The 24150-nt window shown below is 41.0% G+C and overlaps 1 protein-coding gene across 1 annotated transcript in view; it reads right to left on the bottom strand.

The window, feature by feature from the left end:
• Positions 1–734: 734 nt before the first annotated feature.
• rab7b (RAB7B, member RAS oncogene family) overlaps positions 735–24150 on the bottom strand; it is a 33182-nt gene continuing 9766 nt past the window's right edge. The window contains exons 2-6 of the mRNA XM_062978581.1: positions 19863–19924; positions 16446–16572; positions 7349–7564; positions 6552–6677; positions 735–2864 (exon numbers count right to left, since the gene is read on the bottom strand). Of these exons, the coding sequence (XP_062834651.1) occupies positions 2784–2864; positions 6552–6677; positions 7349–7564; positions 16446–16572; positions 19863–19915 (603 nt within the window). The 5' untranslated portion in view covers positions 19916–19924 and the 3' untranslated portion in view covers positions 735–2783. The remainder of the gene's footprint in view (positions 2865–6551; positions 6678–7348; positions 7565–16445; positions 16573–19862; positions 19925–24150) is intronic.

Here is a 24150-nt window from a genome sequence, read left to right on the forward strand (position 1 = left end):
TGGATAGAACTAGAATAGGCAAGGAATGGATGCCTTCCAGGAATGATGTAAGGCATTTGAATTTAGGTAGCGTTTTGAATTTAGGTAGTGGTTGGGGATAAGTGTGGGTTATTTTAATTGTATATATATTTTAGCAATATCCATCCAGTATTTATACTGTTTAAACCTTTTGGTTGCCTAGGTTGACCCTGGTTGGTTAGACAGATTAGAATCTGAGCAAATAAGCGCTGAAAATATTCTGTGTCTCCTTTCAGACATCTATGGATCTCACTGATGACACAGTGAAGTCCTTTATCTTTGCTACTCTGTGGCTGCGTATGCATGTCCAGTGTGGAATACATCTCACCATGTTAAAACAGTGGATGTGGCTCTTAATGAGACATGCCGCATTATCACAGGATGTCTACCCCTCACACCACTGGAGAAATTATACTGTTTAGCTGGCATTGCACCACTTGACATCCACCGAGAAGTAACAGTCAGGAATAAAAGGACTAAGGCAGTCCTCTGTTCAAATATCAGCCAGCACGCCAATGCCTTAAAGCAAGAAATAGTTTTCTAAGATATACAGAGATACTTGCAGGAACATCTCAGCAAACGAGAGTCTAAAAGTAGCAGACTAAAACTCGGAACCTCAAGCCATGGCTGATACTGATTGAGAGACTTCCTCCTGGGCACACAGAAGACTAGGCGACTTAGAAGGCGCTGAACAGATTGCACTCTGGCACCAGAGCTGGGATATCTAGAATCCATATGGAATTTCTAAGGACTTTATTGCACTTAGGTGGTGAACCAGCACAGTAGCAAGACAATTTGTGTGGAACCCCATTGCCAGTTCATCCCTCCCTGCGATTAAGCCATCAGGATCTATTGATGGAATGAGCTGGTTAATTCATCTATAGCCAAATCCCCAAATCACAGAACTGTTAACCAAAATTTATGGATGACATCAATGTACTGTATGTGTGGGGACTTTTGTCATGTATCATACCATTCAGTTAATTATGAACGTTGTACACAAACTATTCCTACTCTAATGTGGTTCAACACAGTTGGGCAGTTATTATTATTCACCTGTTGTTGCTCATCAATATTATTGGGGGTAGGCATGACTTCTAGAATTTTTAGGCAGGGAGAAAAATGTATCAATTTTCTGTATTATACAAAAATTTTATATAGTTCTGTCATTGTCCCATTTAGCCATATTTCTAAATTCTAACCCCCCCCCCCTCCCCAATTAGCCTTTCTTTGTAAGGAACAGAAGGCATGGAAAGAAACAGACATTCATATCAATGTTGATGTTACATTCGCATTTTAGACATAATTAACAAATCCCTATAAAACAGTTCACAAATTTAAGTCTCATATACAATACAACTTAAATAACCCGCATATACAGTCCCATGAATATCAGTCATTAAATTTGTCCTATCATTTATTTCCCTTCTTCTTTTGCACTTTGTTAATTACTCATCTTAGTTCTCTATAAGTCTCCAATAATAAAATATGTCATCTCTAATGTTCTGCCAAACCTTAAAACAATGTTTAAAAAGGCGCATTACATGAAAGGGATCTAGAAAATAAACTTATTTCATACCCCGTCATCTGTTACATGTTTTCATGTTCAAGTTGATTCCATTCCATGTTCATTTCTATTATATAAAATAGTTTTTTAAAAGTTCCCTTAGTATTTTCTATTGTCACTGTACATTGCAAAATTCCCTTTTGAAATAGGCATTACTCCCATTTAGGTCAATGGGGACATTCACACATCTAAATCTGTGGGTTTCAGCCTCAGTATTCAACATCCCATTGCACAGATTTGTCTAGTACTTGTGTCAAGGTGAGTTTCCATTATTTTTATAACACTGAACAAGTGGGATGCAATTTAAAGCAACTTGTGGAAATCCCTCATTGAAGTGACAATTTCTGTGCATGCAGGATAAATCCTCTTAACCAAAATATGCCAGACAGAACCAAGTTAAACTCCCTAGGAAAATCTCCAGATTTTGATGTGCTAGGCGAATTTGCAAATCTGCTCTTACTTTCTAAGAATATAAACTGAAGAATGCAAACCCAAACACAAATTGCTTGGATTGCATTCTGGAAATTTAGCAATCCACCTTTTTGATAATTAAAACAGTCTGCCCTGATACTAGACATTTCAAGCTGCTTGTGTCATTACTTCACCCTTTGTACATTTAGTGAACAAATGTGAACTTTTTGAATGTCTGGACCAAAATCACTGCATGCAGCTGAGGATTATGTTTGCAAGGGAGGAAACTTGAGGACTGTGCCTTCCCTTATGCCATCTCAAGTTGGGCTACTTTTCAGGAATGTACTTTATATTCCAGTCAAGTGCCAGAAGCTGTTCAGAATTCTCTACTGTGGCACAATCTCCATTATGTAACAAAGTGTAGAAGACAGAAGCCAAATCAGACCAGGTCAATTAATCAAGTCATGTCATAGAGGTATTTTGATGAATGGGTCTGAGTTTCGAAATGGCATCTCAGAAATGCTTGAATGAAACAGCAATGGGCAGATCCATGAAGTGATTCAGCTGTTTTAACATTATCTGGAGACTTCAGGTGATTTGCATGTCCAGTCATTATCTGTCGTCTTTTAATTTTTTTTCTGCAACATGGGATGAGATTCCTTCAGTTATTCCGCCATCCGTGATGGACAAGGCCCAAAAGGGAAGTTGTTCACAGTTATGCCTGTTCTCTGTCCCTTGCTGCAACCTTTGGATTGAATGGAAATGCCTCATCTCTCCAAATGGCATCTCAGCAGCACTTTTTCTTGGGCCCGTCTTCGGGAGTGAGTTTTATAGAATCCGTTAGGTAGTTCTCAATGATCCCTTTGTACTGAAAGGAAAAATATAAAAACAGCGTAAATGTGGATCTGAAATCCCAGAATTTCTCAGTAAGGCAAACACTAAGCTATAAGTTCATCAAGTGCACTCAAGACTGTCCAGCCAGTTGACTCAGAAAAACTGACAAGTAGAGCAAGATGGCCCTTGTGGTCTCTTCCAGCTCTATGACTCCATATATAAGACACAGTCCAGGAAAACATGTGGGAGTGGATCAACATCTGGAAGGCCACATGTTCCTCACCTCTGTAAAGCCCGTCATTATGTGTCATCTGCATGTAATCCACTACGATAGGCTTATCTTTAAAAGGGCTAGATAGGGCCAGTTAGAAACAGAGTGAGGACTAGGAATGAAATAAATCTTGGGAAGATCAGTTAGAAAGTGTCAGTTAGGAAGGAGGAAAATCTGAATAGGGTTTGGGGGTATTAAAAGAGTTTAGGGGAAAGCATTACTTCACTGAAAACAGTATTAGTGTCTATAGAACTAATATAAGGCTAGATATTTTATTTATAAAGATTTAATCGTTTATTTTGTATTCCTGTCTAGATGTTTTATTTGAGTAATTACATAAGGAGGGCTGTCCATGCTTAATCACATTAAATGTAGCCACCAATACATCCACCTGTCCAGTACGGTGGTCATATCAGGACCCGAGTACCAGATCCCAGGAAGAATGTTAAAGCTTAAGGGCTAGAGCTGCAGGGAATCATCACAGAGGTGATGGTGTAGCAAATAGTAATCTGGCACTTTTGCACCCATCCTTTGACAATGAATTAGGGACGATGCCGGCTAAAACTATTATTTCACTGAAAGAGAGCAGCAACACTGTCATCCACTATCACCCCAAACTTAAAAAGTATTGCTATAATATTAACATCCTTGCCTTTTTAAAAGCAATTTGTTTTGCTGTACTGCACAAGAAGGCCTGCCCTGGTCAGAGATGGGAACTAAATTGTGGAATTTTAGTTCCCTTTCAATTGCCTTACTCCATACAATAGCCTGAGTAGACAGTGACACCTTATGGCTAGAAATGGCTATCACATTCACTGTGCTTCAAGATTAAATGTAAGAGGATAAACATAAATCTCTCAGGTATAAAAGGGGGAATGTTTTGTTTGTTTGTTTGTTTACTGAATGCATTTGCTGCCTTTCTCCTGGGATGAGATGCAAGGCAGCTGTTAATTCTATGATTAACAATACCTAAGCATTACATTCATTTTGCAAAACCCTATTACTTCAGACCTACCTACACATGGGTTTACCAAAACATTTAAAGGCAATCACCATTTGTAAGTGCTTATTATTACACTATGTAATAAAATTTGAAAAATATCTGTTCCTGTTTGGAAAATGTTATTTCCTGTTTAATTGTGCGGTTGTTATACTTCAGAAACTTTGTTTTTGTGGCTGCCATAAACTATGTTGAATTGGATGAGACTTGATGAGATATTCATTGAAAAACTATAGCAAAATGTGCTACAGGATGTCCCACAAAAACAAAGTTTTTGCAGCTTAATAAACCTTTTCCATATTTTTATAATAGAACAAATTAGGAAATGACATTTATAACCCTGGGACAAAAACATTGTTAAGTAGCATTATTATGTTTGTTTATACCCTACTTTTTCTCTCTACAAGTCTCAAAGTACATATTTCTAGAACAGCAACAACAGCAGCAGCAGAGTTTTTGAAAAACAAGGACTTCATCATGCCTTCTGTTTTTGTAACCTGTCTTATTTCAAATATGTGTATAACATTATTAAAAAATGCTCTAATTTTTCCATTATCCCACTTTCATTCTGACTACCACAATTTCTGCATAGAGTTCTGCACTCTTAAAAAACAACACAGGCCCAAATATATTTGCATTGGACACCAAGGGAAATACCCAGATAAAAGAGTCTGCTGCTAAACTGCAGAATCACGCTTACTCTTAGTCCACCTTTGCTATTATTTTACTGATCACAAGAGGGCACCATTTACTTTCAATGTTGAAATCTAGCTGTTCTCTCTTGCTCTTAAAGGCATTCCTTGAAAAAAACCCCATCATTTGCTTGTCCTATTCCATATGGAAGCTACAGTTTCAAAGCTAGTTGTGTTGTTTCTTCCAGTCCCACAGGGATCTCTCAGAAGAGAAGTATATTTAAGCATTTTTAAAATGCAGAGCTCTTTGTAGGAGAATAACAGAGGGAAAGCAAAAAGAGTTCTGAGATGCTACAGTAAAGATATAGCTGTCAGCTAGATTTTTTTCTAGGAAAATTGCAGCTGTCTTTAGTTTTAATGAGCTGTGGTTTTATTGGAGGATGAATTGGTTCTTTCATATTATATTCGATAGCCTGAAGATATTAAATGTCCAGTCCAGGATAATTAAGCAAACTCCCCAGCTTCATTTGCCAAGAAACACACGATCCAGCTTGACCAAAGGCCTGGATGAGCTTGTAGTCAGCGCTATATAAATCTTTATTTTAAACAGATTATAGATGTTCTTTGCCTTACTGTCACACAATTCCCTTCTTTCTAGGGTTTGCATCTTAGAAGACTGAAATATAGTAACGGTTAATACAATCTTTGTTGCAAAAAAAGTAAAATTCAAAATAGGCATCAGAAATGTTTTCCTCAGTGCTGTGTTGCTGCATAGCAAAGACTGGAGGAGAGGGCCCTGTGTCATAAATACTAAGAAAGTGATCAAACGTTTATGATAGTTTTAGATGAGTTTCAGATACTGTAATTTCTTCCTTGATGACTGCATTTTTCAGAGGTTTCCTATGACATTACTCACCATTTTTATTCCTCATTTTCTTCACTACAACTTACGCTTTTTTTCTAGAGAAATTCTATTAAAGAGTAAAGGGTGCAATTCCTGCAAAGCAAGGTCTAAAAGAGCAAGTATGGGATAGTTGTTTTAGTATTGGACTAAGAGATCATCTACACTGACCATTTAATGAAGCTTCAAAGTTGGATTGAAGAAAATCTTTTCAATGTGCAGATGATTGCATAGGAAATTCTGAAACCAGTTTGAGGCCTGGATGGTGATTATATAAACTACAAAGCACTGATAGGCATTAAGGGCTTTCTTTCAAGCACTTTTGAGGAAGTTTTGTTGTCTGGCTGCTACAGTTTGAAGTTAGCCTTGAACTGCATTAAATAGTCAGTATAGATGGGGCCTAAGACTCTGAGAGGCTACAATTCGAATCAGTAGTCAGACATGGAAACCCACTGCATTACCTTGGACTAGTCACCCTGCTTCAACCTCAGAGGAAGGCAATGGCAAAACCCCTCGCCATAAATGTTGCCCTCCCCCTCCCCTCAAAACCCTTGATGGTTTCTCTTAAATCAGAATTGACTTGAAGGTCCATAATAAGAAATAAGAACAACACCTTGGTTGTAAAGCATGAGGAGACCTGGATCTACTTCTACTCTCAGAAACCTCTGGGATATCATATATGAAGATGCCAAGGATTGAGAAGTGTCATGATTCTTTCTTAACCATCACCCTTTATTTTTACCAATGTCTAGAGCAGCACCTATGTCAATCTCTTGTGACAAAAACAACTGAAGTTCTTTAAGCAGCTGAAAGCCTAACATTTACTAAGGCAAAAGTTAACAATGACTATACTTGGCTTCATGGATTACAGGTAGTGTTTGACGGTAACGTTTTTTATGGGTGGTGCTGCCACTTACCCTTGATAGAGCTTGTCTTGCCAATGTGTCAAAGGCATTCACTACATTGATGTCATTCTTGGCACTAACTTCAAAGTATGCAATGTCCTTTTCTTTGCACCACAAAGAAGCTGTCTCTTTGGACACCTGCAAGATGAAAAAACGTGATGAGGTGATCCAAACCTTTCTTTATTGGGAGGACCTTTCCTTTCAATAATTACTAGAATCAGGATATTCCCATCTGCTCTCATTAATGAATTGAAGGATAGGTAGCTACAAGGGGACAGTGCCATTTGATGGATAACTTTATTTATTTATGGAGACTCTATCTACTCAGTGTTGCCTGGGAGTTGGTGGGGCGCTGCCCCGCTGCTTTCATCCCTTCTTTCACTTTCCCTTCCTCTCAAAACTTTTCTCCTTTCCCTTCTCTTCCTTCCCCACAACTCCCTTCCTTTGCCTTTCCCTTCTCTTTCCTTCCTGGCATAGCCTTGCTGGCAACACTGCTTTTATGAGGCCACAAGAAGGTCCCCAGCAAAAGCAATGTCACCTGAAAGGCTTTGCCAGGGAGTTCCTCCTTGCCAGTGACATATAAACATTGGATCATGCCACACCTCACAAATACCAGGATCACTCCCAAGATACCTGAAATTCTATGAGTTGTCTAGAAAATCTGAAGCAACGAGGAAAGATGGATCAACAGTCTAGAAGAGGGCTGGAAATACTTCTGACATAGCTATCCAGATTCAGGAATGATCCCATCCTGACTTGCAAAATTGCCAAGTAAATAAAGATTGCTCCCTCCCATTCCCTTCTCTTACCTGGCGGTCATTCAAATCAATTTTATTCCCCAATACGACCATTGGGAAGCCTTGCTCCGTAGGGATAACCTTTTGCAGAAAATCTTCCCTCCAATCCTCCAAACATTCAAAGGAATCCATATCTGTCACATCAAAGGCCAGCATACATCCATCTGAACCTTTGTAGAATGTAGATACCATGGACCGGAATCGTTCCTGCCCGCCAGTGTCCCAAATCTAAAAGAAGGTGAGCAAATAAGTGTTATTATTGGTAATTTCAGTACCATATCAGATGTGTTGTCGTGAAATGAAATAGTTTCCTGTTTGTTAGTCCTGTGCCGTCCGCCGGACAATAAAAAACTATAAAACTGAAACGTGCTGTCCTTTATCCGGGCGAACTGCAAATCCCTATAAGCTGTCCTATAGATATTGAACGACTGAGTCTGGATAACTTCAAAAAAGGATGTTTATTCATACAAGGTTGTAAACCTGGCACAGATCTTAAAGTTGCAAAAAATGAAACAAATTTCTATAGGTTTTAGGTACAGAATTATCCCTGGTTCCAGAAAGCAAAGGTGATTATAAAACCACTATACCCTAATCACGCTGCCTATATTAGAAGGAGAAACTCTTTCCTTCCCTATCTTTACAGCAAAGATTAGTTCTAGAAGCGACAGAATAACCCTGCTCCTCTAACTAGATTTCTTATTCCAGATCAATATAATTCAATACTTATCTAATTTGGATAGGCTTAGATTGGCCTGGTTTTGAGGATGATTTGTCCCAGTTAGCCTTGCACAGCTCCAGCACGTTGGAAAACTATAGCCAGAATGAAGCTCCAAAATGGAGACTAGACCCTGGTAAAAAGGGCGGTCCTAAGATGTTGCACTCTTTGACCAATCACTGCAAAGAAAACTGCAGCCAGCTTTTGCAGATTCCAAGCCACTTTTCCTGGGCTTTGCAGCCAGAGGCTGAAACAAGATGCAAAGGAGGGAAAACAAACAAACGACCAATAGGTAAGGTAAACCATCGTCCTGGGGGACGGAACACTCCCCGCTAAATTCCCAGGATGTGGGAATTTACCAATCAAAAACATACAAACACCTTTGTATACACAACAATAAAACAGTATAAAACTTACACACTTTGGACAGGCAACACGAAATTGCTGGTTGGTCTGTCCAGGACAGACATTTTGTCCTTACTATGAGTCTTTACCTGAACTTTTCTAACCTTACCGTCAGGGCAAGGAAAGGTCTTTAGTATAATGCCCATAGGCCAGGCATAGCGGGGCAAGTCTTTGTCCTTTAGCAACACAAGGTTTCCCACCTTGAAATTGTCCTCTGGGGTTTGCCAGAGTCTTCTGGTTGGAAGCTGGCTTAAGTATTCGGCCTTCCACCTCTTCCAGAAGTGGTTGGCTAAGGTCTGCACATGCAAAATTGGTGCCACAGTCCGATCGAATTGACTTAATTGGCCCTCTGAGGGCTATGAACCTTTTCAATGCATTTAAAAATGATGAAGTGTCCATCCCTTCTATGACTTCTATATGGACAGCTCGTATTACTAAACAAGTAAACAAAACTGCCCACCTCTTGTTATTTACAACACCACCCCTGGTTTTCCTAGTGACAACCTCCCAAGGACCAAACACATCGATTCCCACATGGGAAAAGGGTGGGTCTGTCAAAGTCCTATCCTGAGGTAGTTCTGCCATCAACTGACTTTGACAGTTTCGTCTGAGTCGCCGACATTTGGCACATTTGAAAATACAACTGTTGACCAACCTTTTGGCATTAACTACCCACAGACCTTCATTTCTAAGGGCTGCCTCAGTTAGAGTTCTACCCTGATGATGGATCCTTTCATGGTGATGCCGAACGAGCAGCAATGCAGTGTGACTATTAGGGGGTATGATGATGGAGTTTTTAATGCACGCCTTGAGTTTAGCTTTGGCTAACCTTCCTCCAACTCTCAAAATACCCTCCTTGTCTAGAAATGGGTTTAACTCATTTAGAAGACTTTGATTAGGGATGTTGAGCCCTTGCTCTAGCCTAGCTATTTCCTGCTTGAAAGCAGATCTCTGTACTGACTTGAATATGACGCTCTTAGCCTTTATCATATCCTGGACCTGTAAAGGCTCACTATCTTTGCAAGCTAAACGATGTATAAGCCTAGCTACTGCTCTAAGAAGACTGTGCCACTCCGAAAAACGTTCAAAACGGTGTGGTTCCAGGCAAGATCTTTGGCCCATCTTGATTTCTGTGGTCATCTTGCAAACTTTCACCTCTGCACTTCGTGAGACTTGAGCATTCATAATGTCCGAAAACCTTTGCTCATCTTTCGAGAGCGCTGTGGCTTCGTCTCTCTCAGAGACTTTGAAGATGGAGGAATACTCTGGAGTTATTGCTTGGCAGTAGACTGAGATGTGACTTAGGCAACTGCGCACAAGTGTAGGACGTCCACCTTTAAGCACCTGTGCTTGATTGGAGTCCAACGACGATGGTGGGTGCATCTTGTTTATGCACACTGGGCCTGTAACTGTCCAGCCTAGTGGTAGCAGCTGAGCAATGGGCGCCCCTGGAGGTCCCTTAACTTGGTCGTTCACATAGAACAAGTTCGGACAGTCCGCACCAAGCAGAAGGGCAATGTCCACATCTGGCTGAAAGGCTGGTATGGCATTCTTTAACTGTCGCAAATGTGGATGAGCCTCCACAACTTCTCTAGTTACAATTTGTTTTTTGTTCCGAGGGATGGCGGAACACTCAATCAGGTCTGGCAACTTGAACTGTCTCTTCTGGTCGCAAGAGGAGACAACAAAGCCAGATGCTATGCGACCCTGCAACTTCTTTTTTCCTGCACATGTAGTCATGGTGTAATCGACCATCTTGGTTTTAAGGTCAAACATGCGGAAGAACTCTGGAGTAGCTAGGGAGGCATCGCTCTGTGAATCTAGGGCCACATAGAGTCTCTTTTTAAGCCAAGGGCTCTTGGATGGATATACATCCGCTAGGCAGATAGGATGGCAGACTCTGAACTGGTGCACGTCAGAGCATAGTTCAGTACAGGCGACCGATGGAGCATCCTCCTGCATCCGTGACGCGGTCTGCATGTTGGTGGCTTCAGTAGATGACCCTTCTTTGGAAGACGTGTCCCCTTTGGCGCGGGAGACAGCGTCAGAGTTGTGCATCGCGGTGCAATGCTTAAGGCTGTTACACCTTGCGCATTTGACGTCCTCTTTGCAGTTGGATGCAAAGTGAAGAGTTGCTCCACAGCACCTAAAACATATGCCCAGCTTCTGTACAATCTGTTGTCTTTCTTTATAAGGCTTCTTGCCAAATTCCCGGCAGTTGGCCAAACTGTGAGGCCTTTGGTGAATGGGGCAGAGCACCTCCTTCACCTCTGACTTGGATTCGTTGGCCCTGTGCTGAGTTTCGACTGCCTTTACGCTGACAGGTCTATTGGCCTCTCTAGGTGGTTTTTTCTCCACTTTAGGTGCCTTCTCTGGCTGGGTCCCTTGGTATAAGGTGGGGAGGCCCGTCTGCGGATCATTCCTTTCTCTGGCCGCCCTGGTGATGAACTGGACCAAATGAGAAAATGGAGGGTATGCCTGGGAGTGGGCCTCCTTGTAGTTGAAGACCTCCTGTCCCCAGCGTTCTTGCAAAGTGAAGGGCAGCTTGGTCAAGATCTGCCTCTGGGACAGGTGCTGATCGAGGCACTTCAAACCGGGCAGTTCTGGATTCTCCTTGGCCGACTCTAATTCCGTAAGGAGATCGCTGAGGTCCCACAAGAGTTTGAAGTCTTTGAGTTTCAAAGCTGGGAACCTTTGGAGCTTGTCCATAAGAGATGCTTCAATCTCTGTGCTGGCCCCATACCTCTGCTGCAACCTGGCCCAGGCCTTTTCCAGGGCTTTGTCGGGATCGGCTACGTGGGCTGCGTAGATCTTCTTAACTTGTGAGGATGAGGCTGGGCCCAACCATGCAGCCAGAAGAGTCAGTTCTTCCTCAGGCAATAACTTTAAGTCTCTGATTGCTCTCTGGAAGGTGGCCTTCCAGAGAAGAAATTCCTCAGGCTTGTCCGAAAACTTTTCGACACCCTTGTCCTTAAGATCTCTTCTGGGACTTCTGATGATGGAGACAAGCTGGGACTCCGGCGTCGAAGGGAACAATTGAGGAGTTTGCTGTTGTGGAGTGGACTCCCACCGTGTACCTTGCGTCAACCTTTGGCCTCTTGGAGGGATGACATCGACCACTGACGAATCGATGGTTCCCTGTGCAGCTGTCTGTAGGGGCCAACTAGCGCTCGGCCTTGAGGCCCTGATTGACTGACCTAGGGTTTTAGCAGGAGGCACAGGTAGCTCGAGCAAGGGTGAGCTCCCCGCTATGACGCTCTGCTCTGCAGGAAACTCAAAAGTGACTTTGGGGCCCTGCTCTGGGTAAGGAGAGAAGTCTCCCTGTTCCTCATCCGAAAACTGGCTGTACATGCTGCCAAGGTGCGCAAACACTTTGGCAGAAGGGTCCTGTATTGGTAACTGGCTTACATTTTCTTCTGTGAGTGGCTCAATTAGGGCCTTGGCCAAAGTCTCAGCCCTTACCCTTTTGGCTGCGGCATCCATCTTTATTCTAAGCATCTCTATACGAGCCTGTTCTATTTGCATTTCGCTTTGTCTACGGGCCTGTTCTATTTGCATTTCGCTTTGTCTTTGGGCCTGTTCCATTTGCATTTCGCTTTGTCTACGGGCCTGTTCCATTTGCATTTCGCTTTGTCTACGGGCCTGTTCTATTTGCAGTCGTTGCTCTTCTTCTTTAAAGGGAAGGGTGAGATCAGCTACCTTAGCATCAGCCTCCGCCCCCGCTACTTTGCTCTTTAGCTCCAGACGTGCAGCCTCCTTAATGTGCAAGGCAGCTAGGGAAGAGATGGCACTCCCAGCAGCAGAAGACTTGCTAGAGTGGCTGTGTTTAGACGATGCACGCTCCCTTAGTTTAGATACCTGGCTAGAGCGGTTGGACTTAAGACTAAGTGCCACAGCAGGTGATTTCAAAAGATTGGTCTCATGGCTGCATAAGGAAGCTAGGATTGCCCTCACCCTATTTTCTTTCTCATTAGTGTCAGCTAAAACACTCCCTATTTCTAACTCTGAATCCTTGGCGTTAATGCGCTCGAGGACCTGGACTATCTTAGACACTAAACCCCTCCAAAGACCGAAGGCTTCTTCGAGGTCTGTCTGTAATATGGCTGGCACCCTTGTGATACCCAAGCTCTCTATTCTGTCCATTAATGTTACAATTCGCTCCCATGCCGAACCTAACCTCACATGGAGGAGCTCCTTTTCATCTATTAGATGGGCTAGCATCTTGGCTGAAGGGTGCTTTATCCTTTGGGGCCTTTCATTCCTACTTTCAGCCTCAGAAGGAGGTACGCCATCTGTATCATCTTGAAATTGCATAGACATTATGTATTCTTAATAGCAAGTAAATTTACAATAAAAGCAAATTCAATATATAATACAATTCACAGCACTTAACCATAGCAATATATATCACTAAGTAACTATACTTTACAAAGATTGTGACCTTTGGCGCCAGACTTTGGTGGGCAAGCTGCAAAATGTCAACTGACAGCAACTTGCCACTTGATACCTCCCTTGCCCGAGTGACGTAAACTGCCAAAATGGCGACTTCGCCAAATTTTCAAGCACCTCGTGCTCTGCGGCTCGAGGCCTGCCGCCGAAGGAGCACCGAGGCTGGCTTTGGAAAGGAGGAGAGAAAAGACGCCTCCTCCCCGCTGTGAAGGGAGGTCACCACCGCAGGACGATGAAGCAGGTCACCACCGCAGGACGATGAGGCAGGTCACCACCGCAGGACGATGAGGCAGGTCACCACCGCAGGACAATGAGGCAGGTCACCACCGCAGGACGATGAGGCAGGTCACCACCGCCAGGCGATGAGGCAGGTCACCACCGCAGGACGATGAGGCAGGTCGCCACCGCAGGACGATGAGGTAGGTCGAAGCCGGCCGAGTGCTCCGGCCGAACTCGCAGCAGCGTTGCCAGGCCTGTCCAGGTTCTAGCCTGGTTCTGGTGGGCTTCACGCCTCAGAGCCAACCAAAGAACTGTCGCTGGTGCTCCGCGGCTCGAGGTCTACCGCCGAGGGAGCCCTGGACGTTGCTGGGAACTGCACAGCCTGTGCAAACCCAGAAAGCCACTGGGCCACGTGCGCACACGCGAGCCAAATAGCAAGGAAATAGAGCCCCACTATTTGACTCCTTCAGGTCTGAGAGTGGGCTCCACTGCCTCAGACGCTGGTAGAGTCTTTAGGTATGCAGACTGAGCTCAGGCGGAAAAGCCGCGGCCTAAACTAAACTTCCTAAACTATAAAAAACTATAGGCTGTGCAAGCTAGCTCAAGCGGAAAAACCGCTGATCTACCTCAAAACTGTGCCGTCCGCCGGACAATAAAAAACTATAAAACTGAAACGTGCTGTCCTTTATCCGGGCGAACTGCAAATCCCTATAAGCTGTCCTATAGATATTGAACGACTGAGTCTGGATAACTTCAAAAAAGGATGTTTATTCATACAAGGTTGTAAACCTGGCACAGATCTTAAAGTTGCAAAAAATGAAACAAATTTCTATAGGTTTTAGGTACAGAATTATCCCTGGTTCCAGAAAGCAAAGGTGATTATAAAACCACTATACCCTAATCACGCTGCCTATATTAGAAGGAGAAACTCTTTCCTTCCCTATCTTTACAGCAAAGATTAGTTCTAGAAGCGACAGAATAACCCTGCTCCTCTAACTAGATTTCTTATTCCAGATCAATATAATTCAATACTTATCTAATTTGGATAGGCTTAGATTGGCCTGGTTTTGAGGATGATTTGTCCCAGTTAGCCTTGCACAGCTCCAGCACGTTGGAAAACTATAGCCAGAATGAAGCTCCAAAATGGAGACTAGACCCTGGTAAAAAGGGCGGTCCTAAGATGTTGCACTCTTTGACCAATCACTGCAAAGAAAACTGCAGCCAGCTTTTGCAGATTCCAAGCCACTTTTCCTGGGCTTTGCAGCCAGAGGCTGAAACAAGATGCAAAGGAGGGAAAACAAACAAACGACCAATAGGTAAGGTAAACCATCGTCCTGGGGGACGGAACAAGTCCACTGGAATATTGAATGCTGAGTCAGCACATAAATCAGTCCAATTGATTGAATGTATCTACTCTATTCAGGACTCACTATAGGATTTCAGTCATTATCTCTCGGATCACTGGCAAGAAGTCACCCAGCTCCACTACAGGTTTCCTTAATTGGGTTCGGACTGCTTGTTAAAAAAAACAAGAATCACTGTTGCCACCCCTTTGTCTTCAGCTGCAAAGAGCAAAGAAAAAAACTGCTGGACCAATAATTTTCTTTGTTCTTTTCTGACTCAAACAGGACAACAAAGGAATCATGATGCTGTGCGTGTAAGTTTTCAGCTTACAGAGAGCAGGGAGCAAGGAGACAATTGAGAAGAGTTGTTAGCTACCTGCAAAAGCTTATAATAAGTGGTGCAGGTAGGCTTCCACACATGTGGTGCTTTGTCACAGAAGCAGGATGATAATGGTATTATACCAATTAGATTTCCCTTTGACTCTCTCCATGAAGACGTTTGCATTTTGTCCAAGGCAAGGGCTTTAGATGTCATGCAAAGAAAAATTCTTCTGAAATTCATAGGGTCACCATGAGTGAACAGGTGACTTGAAGGCGCATATAAACAGTGAGAGATGGCAGTTGTACAAAAATAAACAGGGAGAGTGCATGTTTCCCAGAGAGACCCCAACCTGGAGGGTAAGAAACTTTAACTTCACCTCCATTCTTTGGTCTCAGCAGGGCTCAACCTTCCCCTGCTTGCAATGAATCATTTTAAAACAATGATCTAACTGGTCTTACAATATTTTATAAAGGGAATCCAACCCAGATTCTGCCTGTAGCACCAATGAAGGAAGATTACAGTGGTTAAAGAGTAAGGGGGTGGTGGTGATAAAGGGATGTGTGCTTTTGTGCTTACAATAAGGAGGAAATAAAACGACAGTTGCCTTCTTTGAGGCAGGGGCAGAGAGAGCGGATCTTTGAGCTCTGAAAAAATTAACAGTGCCTTGCAGATACAGATGGTCTCCTTGGAGGTCTGACAACAATTGCTCATTGTATTTTAGTTCGCTCTCTCACAATCCTCAACATAAATATTTGCAAATATACCCTGTTTCCCTGAAAATAAGACATCCCCAGAAAATAAGACCTAGTAGAGGTTTTGCTGAATTGCTAAATATAAGGCCTGCCTCGAAAGTAAGACCTAGTAAAGTTTTTGTTTGGAAGCATGTAGGATCGGTAAATGTACATACCATAGATTGTAGATACATGGAAATAAAGGTAGTAACAAGAAATAATAATAATAATAATAATAATAATAATAATAATATAATAATAACTTTATTATTGTATCCCACCTCCATCTCCCAGAAGGGACTCAGGGCAGCTTACACAGAGATAAGCCCAACAACAACATAAATGTACATACAAACAGAAATTTAAAACAGTAATTTTAAAACAGTATAGCAATAAAATATAATATAGAAATTCTTTGGTTTGGTTATGCTGTTTTGTGATGACAACTACTGTACAGTAGATAATAAATTTTCATTTTTAAAAATTCTACCATAAATGTGAATTCGTCTTTGTGGAAAAATAAGACATCCCCTGAAAATAAGACCTAGCGCATCTTTGGGAGCAAAAATTAATATAAGACACTGTCTTATTTTCAGGGAAACAGGGTATGATGTATTACTAGAAAAGTCAATAAGGCATCATTGATCTCCTTTCAAAAGAGAACCAAATTTAGGATAATGATAAACCTTTTGAAGCCTCACCAGTAACAGAAGCAAGAGGCATAGAAGACTATAACTCACTAACAAAGCAAGAAAAACCTAGTTAATGAAAGGTTAGATGTTAGTGCCACATCTGGGAAATTTGCTGTCAACAGAGAAATGTTAACAATCACTTTCATTTCATAACAGTATATGAGACTCGGCTGTAAATCTCTGTCTGAAAATACAACCAGAGATAAGAAGCATTATTTTATTCTTTCTCTCACCTGCAATTTGAGTGGCGTGCGGTCCACAGCCACCATTTTTGTCAAGATACTGGCTCCAAGGGTAGTTCGATAGTCTTCATAAAATTTCTTGTGAACATACTGGTGGAGGAGAGAGGTTTTCCCTACACTAGAGAGAAATCAGAAACACAGAAAAAGAAGTGCTATTGCAGGTCCAGTTACTATGGCTGTTTATACTTTTCAACTGTGGGTATTCCAAGGCAGCTTGAAACATGAATTAAAGCAAGGTACATGAATTAAAGAATACTAATACATTTTAAAAACAATTAAATAAGCTACTATACTAAAATTAAAGTTTAATATAATATAACATTATGTGACCATTTATGTTCTGCGTCACCAGAATAAATGAAGTTGTTATTAATTGCCCATCGTTGTGGCATAACAGTTGCATTCAACTTCCAAAAGATATGCCAGTGGATCATAGGCTCTGGCAGGCTCTGCCATGCTTGCAAAAGTCTAAAAAACACATGGCTCCAGCGGCAAACTGCTTGTCTGCTATCCAAAAACCACCCTTGTATGAAAAGGTATATATGAAAAAGCTCAACACCAGAAATTATTTGGTCACAACAATTATGAAACCTGTGATCCCAGCCATGAAAGCCTTCAACAACACAATTATGAACACAGTTTTCATGGGGGCAGCCAGTAGCTCTGTTAGTTTGCTAGAGTATAAACAAAGACTTGTGATACCTTAATATGGGACTACTTTTATCTGACATAAACTTTGGGAGACTGAAGAAATGGGTTGGAATCTACAAGAAATGCATCTCTAAGATACAGCAAAACTCTGCACCTTAAGTTTGAAATAGTGCAGATGCCACACACACCAAAGAAATCATGTATCTTCAATGTATCATGTTTCCAAAACCAAAGGCTTAACCACTGAACATAATAAAACAGTTCTGTTCAAATGATAGTACTGTTCACTTAGTTTTTGTAGGTATATTAACTAATCCAGTTTTCTCAGGATCTATAGCTACTATTTTTGGGTTTGTTCCACAGACTAGTCTAAGCTTTTGTCCTGATTTTTTCTGGTTTAACTCTCTTGAACTTCCTGCATGTTCTCTCTGGGACACTGAAGGACAATTTGCAAAATTATTTGCAAAATTATTAGAGGTTTTTCTAAAACTAGAATTTTTAAAACCATGGTGAAATTGCCCTTGTGTGGCTCAAATGGAATAGGGAGCCATTCTGAGTTAATTTGTTAAAAAAAAAATCCAAGCATGGGGCATGGCATGGGAATGTAGCTTCTACAAAAGGTCCAGAATGAGAAATACGGGATCTCAGTCCTTGAAAATGGGCTAACCTTGATCTAAACCTTATGACAGTCTGATGACTCTGCCTTATATGATAATGTCACAGTTGCTTCTGATAACATCTCCTGCTTTGTAGATGGAAGAAACAGGTTAGAAGTACATGAAGCATTCAAACATCTTGGGCTTGGGCAGGCTTCCTATGTGAAAATGATAAGTGCAATCTTTCAAAGCCCAGGTTCATTAAAACACCTTCAATCAACTCGTACAACTGACAAAAAGCAGACATTGCTCTTTGGTTGGAAATGCTATTAGTTGGTCTTTAGGTCTCACTGACATTGTGCTTCAGCTTGCAAGGGCAAAGACAAGAAAAGTGACATTTTGAAAGGTTTGTGCACCTTTAATCTTTTCCGCTGTCTGAAATGTATTTCCATCGCTTCTAGTTATCCATTTCCTGCAGCATTAAATTTCAGATAGATACTGCCCATGTGCCAACATTGAACAGCTCCCTAAATTTAGCAGGTCTTCATAAGAAAGAGCAACCACTGGGCTGTTTTGCCTGTAGATAATTATGGCTAGATATGGCATAATGAAATTCATAGTCTGAATCAAATCTTTGAATGCAGACCTTGACTGTGGGCTATTGTCAGATGTATGTTATATGCCATGGCTCATTATAGATCAGTCAATCAATTTGTTGCTGAATCATTAGGCAGTGACAAAGGGGAAAACAAATACATCAATTTCCTTTTTAAAAATCTGTAAACATTATCTGAAAAAAATCACTAGTAATGTGTCATTTCTACCAAAGTCAGGAAGCAGAAATTCAATTTTCTGCCAGGCTACCACACTACTAATCATGTGAGAGCTGATTCTAATGGATGTTTTCATAATGAGACTTATACAATACTTAAGTCATAGGAATTTTCCCCGACTGGTCAACCAATGCGAAGCCTTAGAAAGACTACATTGCTGCATCCAGCATTGTTCCCAATAACTTACTATTTTTTCATCATTACTCTATGGCTCCCATATATCAGCACCAAACACAATCTGAGATGATACATTAACTCCCAATGTTTGAGAACAGGGCAAACTAACTGCACTAGGTTTTGGAATGAATGCATTGTCTTGCTATTTCCCATTAGTTTTATTGATTCTTGGCTCATATTGTCATGACTTTTATTCAGGTTTTAAGGATAGGAAATTTACAGTTTCATCTAAAGAATGTCCAATTCTCAAAACTAAAATATGATTTAGGCCACAATATGTTATTTGATTATATATATCATACTCTCTCAAGCTTCAGAGGAAAGCAATGGCAAATTCCTTCTCAACAAATCTTGTCAAGAAAACCTCTTGAGAAGTTCACTTTAAGGTTGCCATGTGTCCAAAATGGCTTGAAGCCAACAATACATTTCAGCTTCTTCATTAAAGGTTTTTAAGGATAGGGATCCCCTCCTCATAGACAATTCTAAGAGCTAATGCAACATACAGCTGGGATGGCTATTTTTATTGAGATGTGAGACTGGACTATGTAGCCTCTCTTTCTCTCACTTTTAGCCTAATCTACCCCAAAGGGATGTTATATGGGGAAAAATGGATAGAGAAATTTCTGTTTCCTGAGTTCCTTTAGAGCAGTAGTTCCCAACCTTTGGTCTTCTAGATTCTTTCAGATTTTAGACTTTAGTTCCCAGAATTCCTAACTGTTGGCCATGCTAACTGGGACTTCTGGTAGTTGAGGTCCAAAACATCTGGGAAATTAAAGGTTGGGAACCAGTGCTTTAGAAAATACAAATGTAATCAGAACAAGTTTGAATATTGGATGTTGACTAGATACCAGGGTTTGACTCCCTGCTTGGCCATGGAAACCCATCAGGTGACATTCTCCAAGTCACCTTTTCCCAGGTTCAGAAGAAGGCAATGGCAAACCTCTTCTGCTCCCAAGATAATCTGTGATAGGTTTGCCTTGGAGGTGCTGATGATAAGCTGTAAACAAATTGAAGCCATACAGCAATAGAGATATAATCAGCACTATGCCATACAAAGGTCAACCAGAGAAGAAAACAATTGTTATTGAGAGAGGAAGTAAGTCTCTCCTGAGGAATCTCTCACACTATCAAAAACAAAGAGTGCTGCTTACCCCAAAGCTCCAATGATAATGATCTTCAAATCCACTCTTTTACTTGAACTCATGAATGGAGACTAAAGGGAGGTGAGAGACAAGAGTAACAGGAATCAACATCTTGTGTCTGAAGCACACACATAATCATAATATACAATACCACAAATGCACATGATGCCAACTGGTCAACCCTCTTTCTGTGCATCACTATGAAAGAAGCAATCATCTCTTCAGGTAAATATAACAAAACTGTTTCTATCTATAGATTTTAAGAACTCTCTTAAGGTGTGTGGGACTTTTTGTTCATAAATATGACAATCAGTTTTCTATCATTTGTGATCTGGTTGACACAAGTCTAAAAAGGCACTAGATCCTATCCGGTCTTGAAACCTAAGTAGGGTCAGGCTGGGTTATTATTTAGATGGGACACCACCAATGTATGTCAGATGCCATAGACTAAATTCCAGAAGCCATGTCAAACCAGTTGAGCATTTCTTGCCTTAAAAATCATTTGAAATTAATAGATCTGTCATTTTTGTGTGAGTCAGGAGTGACTTGATAAATTGCAAGTTGCTTCTGGTGTGAGAGAATTGGCCATCTGCAAGGACATTGCCCAGAAGACACCCTGATGTTTTGATGTTTTTACCATGCTTGTGGGAGGCTTCTGTCATGTTCCCGCATGGAGCTGGAGCTGATAGAGGGAGCTCATCCGCGCTCTCCCTGGGTTGGATTCGAACCAGCAACCTTCAGGTCAGCAACCCAACCTTCAAATCATCAGTCCTGCCGGCACAAGGGTTTAACCCACTGTGCCATCAGTGGCTCCATTGACAGGCCACTTAAATGCATTTATACATACAAAACACACTACCTAGTGGACCGAATTTGTTTTCCAGTTTGGTCAGTTCTTCTTCCTAGGTGGGTTTCAGAATTATGCATAAGGCCAACCTTTAATTCCACCATGATTTTTACATTTTACAACTGATTCTAGAGTTACAAAGTTCATAGCATACAGTACGAGTTGAGTAACTTCTAGTAAAAGAGCCTTTTCCACAATGGGACCCTGAGAGTGGAATATTCTTTCTAGGGAGGCTTATCTGGCATCCAAGTAATGGCACAATTAATTGTAAAGGTCACCCCATTTTCTTTTTAAAGCTGTCTTGAAATGTTTATCAAAACTTGGTTTGGCCTAAGAAACTATTTTGGAGATCTTATTCTTTGCTTATATGCAAACTGTCCTCCACTCCATTCAATTGTTGACTGCTGTGCTTTAATTCTGTATTTTATTCTTCATCTTTTAAGTTGAAAAATGGCCAGAGGTCCTTGGTTACAATGAAGTAATGTATAAATTATTAAAATAAATAAATGTACATCTGTGCCTTTCTCCCACTTGCTTCCCCATGGTCAATAATTCCCACATTTATGCTGCTGCAGTGAAAGGAGAGAGGACTGGGATCATCTTTTATATAGAGCTGAGAAGGAGATAATTGTCACTAAAAGAACTCTAAAGAAACCTATTAACGCTGCTGCTGCACACAAGAGAAGGCACCGCATTGCACTATTGTTTAGCTATTAGCTAAAGGCTTCTCTGTTGATACATCATTGCTCCTATTTCTTCTTGGGCCTGAGCCCTTCACTCACAGCTGTATCTTGCATTCTCTTGCCCATCCCTGAACTAGAAATAATAGAGAAAGAAGTTGGCATAGTCTTGTCTTCCCTGTAATATTTTATTAGGCTACGTGAGTGCCAGTTATGAATTGTTTTATCTTGGACCAATACATGCATAGACAATACTAGATATTAGGATTCACTATAACTATCACCTAGGTTTCAAATGAAACTATTACCTACAACAAAGATTTTTGGGGCATCTTTAAGACCTAAAACAAATTCACAAAGGTACATGCTAAAATAAGCCTCTTAGTCGTAATAAGGCTGAGAAACTTGTATTATTGTATTACAAAAAGCCAGCATGAGTCTTTCAAAACCAAATCATTTTAGAATGAATGCAGTTTGGCACCACTTTAATTGCAGTAGCTCAATACTATGGAATACTGGGAGTTGTGGTTTTACAAGATCTTTAGCTTTCTTTGCCAAAGAGTGCTGGTGTCTCACTACACTACAAATCCCAGGTTTCCATAGCATTGAGCCATGGCAGTTAAAGTGGTGACAAACTGCATTAACTTTATAGTGTAGATGCACTCTAAGCTGCTCACCTTTTTCAACTTTTTAAAAAGAGTTAAAAGCTGGTAAATCAGGGAAATGCTGTGAATGCAGTAGATCCTGATTTCAGAAAAGCAGTTGATAAGTTCCCCCATGATTAATCTTACAATCAAGTAGCAAGACAATAAAGGGTCTAGAAACCAAGGCCTATGAGAAACAATCAACAAGTTGGGCAGGGGAATATAAGGTGGAGATTTGAAGTGATTGACATCTTCAAACACCTGAAGAGCTATCACGTGAAAGATAGCACAAACTTGTTTTCTGCTGTTCTAGAGAGAAGGGAATGAACCCATTGCTTCAACAGGCAAGGAAGGAGATGCTAATTAAACATTAGGAAGAACATTGGTGACAGTACATAGTAAGTACTGTTTGCAGGTGAACAGATTACTGGTACAGTAGAGTCTCACTTATCCAAGCTAAATGGGCCAGCAGAAGCTTGGATAAGCAAATATCTTGGATAATAAGGAGGGATTAAGGAAAAGCCTATTAAACATCAAATTAGGTTATGCTTTTACAAATTAAGCACCAAAACATCATGTTTTACAACAAATTTGACAGAAAAAGCAGTTCAATCCGCTGTAATGTTATGTTGCAATTACTGTATTTATGAATTTAGCACCAAAATATCACAATATATTGAAAACATTGACTACAAAAATGGCTTGGATAATCCAGAAACTTGGATAAGCGAGGCTTGGATAAGTGAGACTCTACTGTACTTCAGAAGGTAGGTAGATTCTCAGATTTTGGATGACCTTCTGTCATGAATGCTGTAGATTCCTGCACTGTTGGATCCATTCATCTTTAGGGTCCTTTCCAATACTACAACTCTGTGCTTTTCTTAGCCATTTAATTATAACCAGGGATGAGAGACCTCTGACCATAGGGCCTCACATAAGACAACCTTCCAAAGTCCCTGAGAATGATATTGGAGTGGGAAAAGTAGGGAACTGTAGGGATCATGATAGACATAATGTAATACTATGGACAATAAAGACCAACATGAATAAAGTACATTTCCAGATTTCATGGTAAGAAATGCCCTGAAAGCAGAAGTAGCTGGTGCATTTAGATTGTGAAAGAAGGAACACTCATAACCACTGCATGGAAAAATGCCGTCACTACTATTTAATTTTGTAAAAATTGACGTCACTATCTGACAAGGCTTGGTTGACAAATGTAACTACTATGGCTGCACATGATGCTACCCAGATTTCATCTACTATCCATCACAATTCAATGACTCCTACCAGTAATGTTCCATTCATTCATTAAGTGGGTGGATCCTGAAATCTTCTCACAACATCACTATTTTTAGCAATGGGATTTATGTGAAAATGGGTTATATGAAAAGTTCCAAAAGGAAGCAGTCAGCTTTACTGCATGGTACAGGGCTTCCTTTCACTGAGGTCAGTTGCATTAGGGTTCCCCTTTCTTTTGCTTTAGCAACACCCTTGTGACTTTGACAGCTGTCTAATAGTTGGATGCCTTTGGCGCACAACCTTGTTCCCATGTACTGCTGTTACTCAATCTGTAATTCAGTGAATGCATATGCAGCTCATTCCACTTGTATGTTCCTTCTTGGTTCATCCCCAAGTCTGCTTCATTCCTCTATTTCTCTTTCCTCTACTTCTCTTTAAAATATAAATTGCTTGAGGCAGAGATTGGTCTTGTATTCTTCAAAGGATGAGGCTATATAAATACAAACAAACAAATATGTAGGGATGGGGAAGCACTGTCTGTTGAATTTCTGCTCAACATGAATAGTAGCCACAGCAGAGAGAAAAAAGGAGTAACCCTCTAGTCATGACTAATATTTCTAGCTTGGATTAAAAGAAAGCTCAAGCATTTCAAGATGCTGCTATTTAAATTAAGACCTTTCAACCATGTAACGTAATGGGAGGGCAATTTAGTCATTGAACAAAGAACACTGAAACCTGCTGTGCATGCATAATTCTGGTTATTCAAATTGTCCTCTTCTTGTGCATGGCTGCACAACACATGCTGAAGAATGGAGCTGTGGTTTGGAAGGAAGGGTAAAACCCATTTAATTCTGTGCTTTTTAACATTTCTAACAAGATCCCCT

The sequence above is a fragment of the Anolis carolinensis genome, chromosome 4 (genome assembly GCF_035594765.1).
Source record: "Anolis carolinensis isolate JA03-04 chromosome 4, rAnoCar3.1.pri, whole genome shotgun sequence".
Lineage (NCBI taxonomy): Eukaryota > Metazoa > Chordata > Lepidosauria > Squamata > Dactyloidae > Anolis > Anolis carolinensis.